At 37.7% G+C, this 11,785-nt stretch overlaps 2 protein-coding genes and 2 long non-coding RNA genes across 4 annotated transcripts; 3 read left to right on the plus strand and 1 right to left on the minus strand.

The window, feature by feature from the left end:
* Positions 1–2: 2 nt before the first annotated feature.
* On the plus strand, positions 3–1,826 carry LOC105685609. Its single transcript, XR_007277364.1, has 4 exons — positions 3–232; positions 398–515; positions 607–1,746; positions 1,812–1,826. It is a non-coding gene; the product is annotated as an uncharacterized LOC105685609 (long non-coding RNA).
* Positions 1,827–4,103: 2,277 nt separating this feature from the next.
* On the plus strand, positions 4,104–6,455 carry LOC105685528 (DNA polymerase epsilon subunit 2). The gene is made up of 4 exons (XM_012399694.3): positions 4,104–4,466; positions 4,592–5,138; positions 5,233–5,916; positions 6,000–6,455. The coding sequence occupies exons 1-4, from the start codon at positions 4,399–4,401 to the stop codon at positions 6,273–6,275; spliced, it is 1,575 nt and encodes a 524-aa protein (XP_012255117.2). The 5' UTR covers positions 4,104–4,398; the 3' UTR covers positions 6,276–6,455.
* Positions 6,456–6,888: 433 nt separating this feature from the next.
* On the minus strand, positions 6,889–11,331 carry LOC105685529 (egl nine homolog 1). Its single transcript, XM_012399696.3, has 4 exons — positions 10,095–11,331; positions 7,873–7,992; positions 7,576–7,783; positions 6,889–7,490 (listed from the first exon to the last, which is right to left on the minus strand). The coding sequence occupies exons 1-4, from the start codon at positions 11,271–11,273 to the stop codon at positions 7,459–7,461; spliced, it is 1,539 nt and encodes a 512-aa protein (XP_012255119.2). The 5' UTR covers positions 11,274–11,331; the 3' UTR covers positions 6,889–7,458.
* On the plus strand, positions 8,981–9,693 carry LOC110116972. Its single transcript, XR_002305650.2, has 2 exons — positions 8,981–9,217; positions 9,338–9,693. It is a non-coding gene; the product is annotated as an uncharacterized LOC110116972 (long non-coding RNA).
* Positions 11,332–11,785: the final 454 nt, after the last annotated feature.

Here is an 11,785-nt window from a genome sequence, read left to right on the forward strand (position 1 = left end):
TTATGCATTATCCTCTTAACACGAAGAGAGTCGCGTGCTTAAATCGATCATTCAAAAATGTCCCGTGTCAAAGACTTTTTGAAACAGCATCGCTTTTACTTAATAGCTGTTCCATGTTTGACCGGGCAATTTTGGTTATGGCTTAAAATACAACAAGATGAACGTCTCGTACCCAGACACGAAGGGTCGTTGACCAAAGGCAGGGACAGTTAAGAAAGAGAGAAATATTTTGGTTCGTATCCGAAACTAATTAATGTAATCAGCATAGGTTGGCTTTGATCAGTGACTGGTATTCAGTCTTTTACATACATCCAACGATCACGAGATTCTCAAGGCAGCCAGCCATGGCCTCTCAATTGTGATTGCGATCTTGCACTTTGTCGCTTGATAATTTCAGCTTACTGCTCTCTATCAGTTTGCAAAAAGCAGAGTAGGATTGGAATTACCGATATTAACCCAACGTATTCCTGATGTTGTCCGTGAACCGGAGTAGATTGATTCAGTTGACTGCAATGGTAAGAAATGATAAAATGATATCTTCTTTTATGTTCTGATCGACATCTTTGTAATTAAATGTTGACATAATCAGTAAAACTCTACTTGCAGTCTTCAGAGAAGCTCAGAGAAGAGTTTCACCATTGAGGCTTCATGCTACTATGACAACCTTTCATCGGATACTTCCTTATTCTATAGAGAAAACTGTTGACTAAAACGAGAAAATTCAGGAAGCCGCATCATCTGAGGCTGTGTACTGAACTCTATCAATTGTATATAGATTTATGTGGCTAATAAACTAGTTTACAACTCAAGTCTACTTTATATAATTATTGTCAATTTATGTGTAATGAATTTGAATTGAAATTTGTTTAACTTTAGACTTATTACATGACTTAATCTGAGTTTTTCCAATTTTTCTCCATTTTTCCCGATTTATTTTCGATTTTTTAATGACTTATTCAATTACCCCATCTTACCCGCCGAAGAAGTGACAGGCAGCGCCGAGTAGCGTAACACCGGCCCGCGGCACTTGCCTGAACTAAAATTCCAAGTTTCTTGCCCCTTGACTCACCGAGACCCGCCTTACAGCGGAGGAGTCGCGTGTGATGCGGGTGCATCTATCATCAGGCGCTTTGGTCGCGGACCCGCGTGTAATGCGGGAGTGCATATCGCTAGGCGCATTGAGGGGCTGGGGAAGATGCGGCGATTGAATAATTAATGCACTCGAAATATCTATGAATTGATTAAAGAATCGGATTGCATCATAGATATATTGAACAATATATATTGAATAATATATAGTGTTCAATATATCTATGATTGGATCTAGAAATAAACTCGAGTTCGTGTCACTCTACCTGCATATCATTGCAGGGAATGAAGGTCTATTAATTAATTGAAAATCGAGTAAGAAATAGATATTAACATGATGATGACAAAGCAGTGATTGTTTATAGGAAGCGAGGGTCTAATTACAAAGTTTAACAACGATTTCATTTCGAATATCTTCGTGTCCAATGATGGAGACGACAAGAAGTGGACCCGTAGGCCCTTACTTTCAATTGAAACGTCTGGAATTATACAAGCATAGATATATTGAACAATATATTGTTCAATATATCTATGATACAAGTAACCATTCCAATTCCGTTAGTATTAATCCACCTGTTGCAATCTCTGATACTTCTATCCTTTGTAGTGAGCAGGTTGAAGTTCTCCTCCAAAATGCCTCGGCTTGATATAGGCAAGGTATTGTTGAATATCATCGGTGTCTTTTATGAATAATATCAGCATGATCTCTATTTTGGTTTCAGTTTTTTATTCCAAATACAGAGATGCTCTAGTCATACGATCGTGGCCCATCTCAGAAAAGGAAACTGCGTTCAATATATCTATGCTGCGGCGATGAGGTTGTACTAGAGGAAAAATTGCCACCTCTCCCTCAACTTGCGGATTCAAATCGCAAAATCTTGAGTAAAGAATAATGAACCGATTTCTGGGTGCTATTTAACCGGTATCAGCACTTTCTGACGAGCATCCCCTTACCTGCAACAAGAAGTGTGCTTACACCCGCCAGTTTACAATTTGCAAAATAATTATCATACATAAGCATAGCGTCGAATAGTTGATGTATACGAATAAGTTCTTATGCAATGTATTCATAAGTTGTACTCTTTCGAATAACTGGGGCAATATTTTAATATTGATATGAACATTATTTATGTTGTCAATGATATTGCAAAGTTTTTAATAATTATTTAAATAATGTATGTATGCTGAATGTATTCCACCTGCATACCTCATGAATAAATGACAAGCTATTTTCAAAGCGAAAACTTGTTTCCTATTATTTACACCCTTACACCCCTGGAACCATCTCTCATTGACATGTAGAGTCATGGAATTACGGAAAGTGAGCGAGCAAGTGATGAAGTATGATACAACATGATGTATAGGAATACCTCCTCGGGTATCCTGTTCTCCTGATACAAAAATGAATTTTCAGCCAAAATTTTATCCACAGGATCAGGCACCAGGTTCAGAAATACCTCCTCGGTTTTTCTGTTCTCCTGATACCAAAAAAAAAAAAATTTCGAAAGAGATTCTATACACAGGATCGAATGCATAGACATGATCAGGCACCCGGTCTCGGAATACCTCCTCAGGATTTCTGTTCTCCTGATACAAAATTTTGTTTTCGGCGAAAATTTTTATTTTCGGATTTGGAATACCTCCTCGGTTTTTCTGTTCTCCTGATACCAAAAAAAAAAAATTTCGAAAGAGATTCTATACACAGGATCGAATGCATAGACATGATCAGGCACCCGGTCTCGGAATACCTCCTCAGGATTTCTGTTCTCCTGATACAAAAAATAATTTTTGGCCTAAATTTTAATCTCCAGGACCTACATTCTAGAGCTTAGAACTATTCTTTTCCTTTTCTATCGAGAAATAATTGACTGATTGAATACACAGGCAAGCATACAGTTAGTCCTGCAGGGAACCAGTTGCTCTCTCTATCATACTAGAATTAAATATACAGGATTGAAGGCACGTGCATGATAGGGCACATGAGGTCTCGGACCACCTCCTCGGGTTTCCTGTTCTCCTGATACAAATACCTACTTTTGGGCAAGCTTTCAATTTTCAGGGCCGGTATTCTAGAGCTCTACACTATCACTTCCGGTTATGATTCAGTGTGATCTGATACGCATGCCTGCATATGATGATGTGTGATATGATTTACACAAGAATGTATCGCCAACAATGGATATCATCTAATGATGCATACAGGGATGAATCATTGATAACTGAACAATCGACGTTTCGGTTACAATTAGTTTTTATTAATAAATTGATCGTCAAGAATACATATTAAGACTTTGCAATGAACAATATAAAATCATTTTTGTATACTTATGATTAATGCGTTACAAGAGTATGAACGATAGTTCATTTCAATTAACATTCAATTATTCATTTCTTGTTCTCTAAGATACGAGACGTATACATTATTATTTATTTCTACATAATTATTCACTTGGCAGACATAATAATCAGATGTATAAATCACTGAACTGCAGGATATTGTATAGTCTGTTGGTGTCAATGCATCGAGGATAGTCTTGTATTTTCTGTAGAGTACACTGCACTTTGTGCATGTCATCGAATGTCACGCGATAGAGATTATAAACCACATGAATCCTCTCAATTTTCTCTGATCTGGGGAGTTACCTGCAAGTGCCACACACGTCAAGATGAACGAGAAAGACCATCACAGTGCGGCCATTCCCGAATGGTTCCCTAATTTTTCCTTGTTTTCTCGTTTTTTTAATTAATTTGTCAATTATTACATCTTCCCCTGGCCCTGGAAGCGCTTGATGATATGTAACTAAAGTAAAACCATCCCAGAGTTATTCCCAATTTTGTCCTATTTTTTCTAATTTTTTCCGATTTCTTAATTAATTATCAAAATTTTCCGTCCATTTCTCCGGGCGCCGCCATTTTCTCTAAGCTCCGCCCACCGCGAGTACAACTAGCGCCATGTGGCGGAATTTCGGTGAACTAACCCTCAGAAAAACGCAAAAGTTTTGACCCTTCTTCAAGTAAAACCGGAAAAGTATTGGCTCCTTTCTGAGCAAAACGCAAAAGTTTTGACTTTTCACCAGCGAAACCGGAAAAGTATTGAATTTTTCCGAGCAAAAAACGCGAAAGTTTTGACCTATCCATGGAAGGAGTATGATCGGTCAATAATTTTCCTGTTACCCTCTGTAGTACAAAGTATAGTTACTCAATGCTGTAACCCAACAAATTTTCTGCACTCTTCTTTCAACGTGACAGCGAGCTCTATATTTGAATTAACAGTTGCTCAGATGGATAATATTGAATTCACCGAACATAATGCAACAAGATAAAATAATTAAATCTATACAGTCAACCTTCAAGTTATCCGGACTCAGCATATCGAGGTAAGACCCCAGAGTCAAACTCTGAATAGTATATCCATCGATAATAGAGCTAAACACGCAATAATTTAATTACCAACTTTTCTTGTGACCGATCAAACCAGTTCAAAGTATTTTTCATCCATCAGGGAATGCTGCGCTCGGTTTGTCAGTCACTTACGCACCATTGATGAGGAGCTTCACAATGATTCGATTAGGAGAATCACGGAAAGTCTGCTATCGCAGAACTTAATTGAACCATTGGTTACATTGGATCACTTAGAAATTGCTATAACGGAATGCGCACTGCCGCGTAGCAATTTTGAAGAGACTGAAACAGTGCTCAATGTGTTAAATGTCTCGAGTTTCCCAAAGATCAGTTACGACTTACAAAACAAAAAATTTATTGTGGATAAACCAAACTATGATCTATTTTCGGATTCAGTCAATAAGTCTAAATTATTCAAGGAGAGACTTGAGCTAATATGGTACAGGACTTTAAAAAACGAACATTTTGCTCCTCTTGAATTTGGGCTGGTAAATTCAAACCATGTAGAACTGCGCCGTATAGAGTATTTACTAGGCTCCTCTAAAGTTCAAGGTGTTTACGTAATGGGAGTTTTGACTCAGCTAACAGATGGACACTTTTACCTGGAAGATGTCACCGGAGTTGTGAAGATCGACTTGAGCAAAGCAATATCCTTTTGAGAAACTTTATCTAAAAACTCCATGATTGTTGCTCTACACATTACAATGTAATTATGATGAAATATCCTTAACTACGATACACAAGTATCAAGCAGGCCTGATTACAGAAGGTTGTATAGTCTTGGCAACAGGAGACTATGATCAAGATGTTCTCGATGTGAAGGCTCTAAGTTTTCCTCCATCGGAGCCATCTGATCAGAGCCGGACGTATTTTGGAAAATCAAATACTTTTGGCGGTCCACACCCGGTATCGTTAAAGATTTCCGAAAAACTAAAAAGTTTTGAGGAGGCAGGTCTTGACGAGACGATCATCTTCATATCGGAATTATGGGTCGATGATCAGATTGTTTTAGAAAAATTTAAAACAATGATTCATGGGTACGCCATTAGTCCTCCAAGAGCATTCATAATATGTGGAAATTTTTTGAGTTTTCCTCCAAACATTACGAGCACGCGAAAACTCGAAGAGGGTTTCAAGAACCTGGCAGAGATTGTATCTCGATATCCTGAAATAGCTCAACATAGTAAATTTGTATTAGTTCCCGGACCCGATGATCCTGGGTCACCAAAAATACTTCCTAGAGCACCATTGCCCTCTCATGTGATCCGAGATTTTATGAAAGAAGTTCCCGATGTTATTCTTGCGACAAATCCTTGTAGGATTCAATATTGCACTAAAGAAATAATCGTTTTTAGAGAAAATATTCTCACAAAGGTCTGCAGGAACACGTTGTACTTTAACAATGACAATGATATTCCTAACCAGGTAAGTCTGGTTAATAATTTCTAATAATCTTAAACAATTGGATGGATACTCGACCCAGTAACAATTTTCCCATCTTTTTCCAGTATGCAAGGTCCATAATATCTCAGTCTCACTTGACTCCGATGAACCTTATAGCTGTTCCTATTTACTGGAACCAAGATCACGCACTACAACTTTATCCAACTCCAGATCTGGTGGTCGTAGCCGATCAATACAAGCCTTACTCTACAAAATTCAACGATTGCCATGTGATAAATCCTGGAGTTTTTTCCAAAAACGATTTTCCCTTTATGAATTACTATCCGGCTGATAATAAGATCGAAGAGTCCTCAATAGGGAAAGGTGAAGATACGTCCTAGCTTCAAGATATGATGTCACTTGGCTCGAGGATGCTTCTCCGCATTATCTTCATTTTCGAAGATTGATAATCATAAGCATTATCTGATTATGCAACAATTTTATACAATAAGATTTATTCAATTATTATTTTATATTCACTTCTTGGTATAATAAATTCTTATCCTCGACTTTTTACAATACTGGTTGTTCTGCTGCTGTTGTTTCGTAACTCATCAATAACATTGGTTTTGTAATTTATAGTCAACGACAGTTATGTATGTAGTTCAATAGAAAAAGAATCTCAAGATTGAATCATTAAAGATATTGGGAATTTATCTTTTTTTTTACAATAAACTACAGATTACAGATTATCATACATACACACGTTATCATACACACGTTAGGAAAAAAGGTCATACGTACTTTCTAAAATTCATCCGGAAATAAACGATTGAATAGTGAAAACAAATTGTAAGCGTATCGGATATGTACGAATAGCGTAAATAGATGGAAGCGAGAGTAATCCTGTACATTTATTATACAATATACATAGCCTATTGTTTTTCAACATTGGACGATAATTAATTAGGAGGTAAGCAGCGGCTTGTAGAAAAAAATGATCGCTTACACCTATTGCACTGATTTTTAATCATCTGAATTTTTTTATTCATTTATTATTTTTTAAATTAGTAAAGGGTAATTATGCTAATAGATATAATACGTATACATATATTTTATGTAAGTTTATCGTATGACTCGAATTGATCATTTTTCACCGATCAACTCTTTGGATGGGATTTTTAATCGGCCACACATATCTTATTACATAGTAATACATAGTAACTCACATGTATCAACGTCTAGTGATACTCCAGAACATTAATATACATTATACATACACGCATCGACATCGACATATTTTGAACTTTTTTACAGAGCTTAATACCTTCAAGAGCGTTGTAACACGGGGAACAATAAATATGGTCAAACGCCTCTTAGTCGTTTCTAGAGAAGTGAACAGGAACTGAACCTGGTAATTACATTTGCAGTAGTCTACCCATCATTCTTCCTATTACAGAAGAGTCACCATTTCAAAGTTGGAGCTCGTTCGATGTATCGGTTTTTTTATTAGCTCTTCAAATAAAAAATGAGACTTTACAGCGTTGAAATAGATGTGCAATTCACACGCTATATCTTTTTATCTCACGTTTTGGTAGAATGGGAGTGAATTTCTTCTGGAAAATCATGGAAGTTTAGTAGGTTTAATCGACAAACGATCTCATGATTGATCAATGCATGAATTAGTTGATAGTAGCTTACTTTCTCTTCTATACCTCCGGCAAGCCTCATTTCGTTCTTCGGCATCAAAGTACCAGAGGGTAATGGCGTATCTGGTTCTGTAAGCGGGCTGTACTTCGTGTGGGTTTCTTCTATCCGACCAGAAGAAAAGAATTCTGTCAAAATAGGGTAGGATATTTGCAACCTTATCTTGTCCTTCTGGAAATATTCTTAGAAGGCCGCCATGTTGCTAGAAAATTAAAGAAGCACCTCCATTATCCCGGGAACTTGTTCAAGGAATTGCTTTCTTGTTACAATTAACCAGGTTCATCAATTTACCGCAACGTTCCAGTCCTTGTTGAGGTAATAGATGGCTGTTATGCAACGTCCGTCTCGATTTGGATTATCCACATGCTTAACGTAGTGAGAACCGTGTCCTGGGTAGCATGCAACCATTGCCTATAATGTGACAAAAAAATCCGATGCATTAATTTAAGAAATTACAGAAGTGAAATTGCAAACTCATCATCTTCAGAGCAGCATCGGCATGAGTAATTGAGACACCAAAAGAAATAGGGTGTTAAGTGCATACCGTTAGAGCTGCGCAGCATTAAATACGAGACTATCTAATCTACATTATTTATCAAAAGCCAAACATATCTGGGAATATAATGGCAGCAAATGCCTACGTGTAGGATGGTACATCATTTTGCAACTGAATAATGAGGAAAAAAGTCAGATTACTTAGAGTATCAAAAATAGTAACATCTTCGGTCATCAAGGAATTTGTGATAAGTGCCTCAATTTCTTGAAAAATGATTCGATTCTGCAACGAATTCGATGCAGCAAATGATTATATATTTTCTGACATTCTATTGGCCCTTTCATTTTATAAAGATAAATGATAAAATTGAAGAGAGATTTATGTAATCATCGTTCGTTGTGATATGCAATCCGATTCGGCTTTAAAGATACTGCAAGGATAGAAGGGATTAAAATTTAATTTACGGAGACGGAAATTCAGATAGCGCAAGAATTTATGCTTCCAGATATTGCTAAACTTTCGTAAAAAGTTTGAATAAAATGCCAATCACCATAGTTCAACCTGACAAAGAATTATATCAGATTTCAAAACCGTAAAGACATGTTATTTCAAGTTCTTAGTTAAAGGACTAGAATTTCAATTTCAATGACATTTGACATCTACATTTGTATTACTTGAACACTACTACTACCATAGTATACTACGTACTACTATACATGCACTGATTTATAGATAAATATAACTGCAGGACTACTGCAAAAATACATTGTGGTGAAACGTTTATTTCAATTTCTTGTGGAATTTTGCTACCAGATTTTTTGACCGTTCGCCAAAAATTGTTATTCACATAGAAAGGAGAAGGGGTGGAGCGAGCAGCGAATAATTATTCTGCTAAATATAAATTCCAGGCTTCTGATATTGCTCTTGCATTTTTGCTTAGAATTGCCTCATTTTGTACACCAAGATCGAACCTAACGCCCATTCCGATCTTGCGTACGATCATCTAAAATCAATGTTTGACTCAAGACTATCTTTGAATTCGATATTTCCGAGGTCACGGTCTAAGATTAAACCTGACGTATGACGTGCTGGTCGAAATTGTTTATGAAATGGAATGATCATATCCCTGACATGTAGAAGGTATCAACTTCATAAAAATTACAATTTCGTATATTCCTCGCGATATTATTTATAATATTTGACAAATCGAATTCCAACAAATGAAATAACAAATAAATTTTTAACCCGTACACGATGTAGGTAATAACAAAGTCACGTGGTAAGTAGATGGGCGTCGTTTGTGGGAGGGAAAGGGAAGCTGACTGCAAAAATACGAGGGAACGGAGGGGAGCGAATCTAGTGGCCTACGTGACTGTCGGCACAGGACTTTGAAGAAATTTGCGACAACTTTGGGTTGATGTGATTACCGATACAGATAGGAAATTATTTGGATTAATGATTAAATCGAAAGTATCCCGATGCACTAAATATTTATTTTTAAATCTCAGAAAAAAATAGCTGCATCAAACTTGAACCTGTTTGTTCTTGGATGGAGTGACGATAATCAATTAACAATATTTGTTTCTGTAATAGCAATAAACTTAGTTGCTGTACAATGACATGTTTTTTCATCAAACCCTATGAAACAATCGGCAGAAATGGATTACACAACCAGTGTTACTGCAAATTAAAAGGCGATAAAAATGTTTACCTTCTAGTTACGCAGTTCTTGAAATATTTCTATCATTTCTTTTGTTACTCTAGACTCTGGCAGACTATTTACAAAACGAACCGTTCAAACAGATGAGCTAGTCAGCCGTCATAGCAAACAACTATACTAGGTATGCAAACAAGATTTTACATGCAAAGTAAATATCTTCTCAAGCTATAAAAAAGGTAACGTGTTTTGTCAAGTATTGGAAATAGAGAACCCCGAATTTTTTCAACAATGGAAAAAAATTGTGATCAATATTTTGTCTATCGGATCTCATGATCAACCAAGCACCATTTCTCTCACCTTTGTTCTCCCATTAATTGTGTAGTTTCCCATTTTTCCATTTCCAATCATCCTGTTGGCCCTCATGATAACGGCGTCAACTTGGGATATCAACATACCAATGTTTTGGCACTGACTTTCCTTTCCGTCTAGCCAAGTAATCTGATCTCCTCTGATAGTTTTCAAATCACCAGCTCCTCCCTTGTTCGATACAAGTTGTCCATCCCTAAATAGGCCTGCATTGTGTATATTAAGGACTTCTTCCAGTACCATAGAAGCCTTCTCAGGGCCCAAAAAATGCTTCACAACGCAGACACCATACATGTCCATATCGTGTATAACGGTTCTACATATCGTATCGATAAAACACTCCTGTGCATTATTTTTTTGCATTGACGGAGGAAGGAATTCATGGTCTCTTCCTAAACTAACTTCTGGAAAATTTCTGATTCCATTGTGCCTCTGTGTAGGCATGTCTGAAGTCAGAACCTGACCGGTGCTGCTTAAGATTCTCGAGTTTTCTAGCGCCGGATTGAGCAGCTCTGCCCTGGCACCCAGTATTGTATCCTCGGAACTTCCTTCGTGCGTTATCGGAGATGTCCAACCGTTACCTCTGCTCGAACGGGATGCCCCAGAGCTAGAAGGTTCTTCTTTTAAGCTTTCTATACCGTTAGACACCTTTCTTTCGGCTAACTGCAAAGGAGTTGTTACCGCTGTTGCCAAAGCAATGGAATTCTCAGATTCCGAACAACAGGTAAAATAATTAGGCACAATATCAGCTTCTCTACCACAATAATGACCGGTTAGATTTTGTCCCTCAACACCCAAACTGTTACTTGAATTGTTCACCAGATTAATTTCTTTAAGGTTATGCGTTGTTTTTGTTGTAACCGAGGTTACCCTGGACTCGACTGAGGTTGGTCTCAGATTATTCGTTGAATGTAACTTAGAGTCAACGTTGTCGCCCTCGCCTTTATGGTTGCAGAATTCCTTGTGCCGTTTCCAGTCGATTCTCTGATGTTCTTTGGTACAGTAAACCGTAGCCTTGCAGCGCGAGCACCTTAGAAGTTTATCGGTTTTTTTACAGACCGCACAAGAGACCGTGTCGGATGTACCGGACGGTTCAACAGCAGCGCCGAGACGAACACTGCTCGTCAAAGTCTGAGGGCGACTGACCGAGCCCGGGGTTGACGTAGACATGGTTAACACCTCACGATTTTTCTATCGCTAGTGAGAGTAAGGAGCTCAGCTACAGGCGACATTTCCACGCCAGTCCAAGTCACATACGCACTCAGTTGTCGCTGATCACGGATAAAACAGACGCGGCACATATACCGATAAATTTATGCCGTCATGTAAGGTCACAAATATAACACGAACGTCAACGAGCACAGTGTGGCCGGCGACGATTTCGAATTTGAAGCACCGAATTCGTAACCATTCGTATGATAATCCAACTCCACAATCGTGTTATAATTAGCTTTATTTCGTTTCTAGCGATTTTTTGGAAAAGAAATTTAAGTTCACCATTTGCTGCGTATCGTACAACAGCTGACAGCGTACTGGCGGGGGTTGGGGGTTGCCAAAGTACCAACCTTCGAACGACTTTTGAATAAAGTTTGCGGATACAAATGAACGATGGAATTGTAACCTCGACAGAATTGTATAAATAGCAATAGGTCTGAATTCGTTTAGACTGAACCATTGAACTT

The sequence above is a fragment of the Athalia rosae genome, chromosome 3 (assembly GCF_917208135.1).
Source record: "Athalia rosae chromosome 3, iyAthRosa1.1, whole genome shotgun sequence".
Taxonomy (NCBI): Eukaryota; Metazoa; Arthropoda; class Insecta; order Hymenoptera; family Athaliidae; genus Athalia; species Athalia rosae.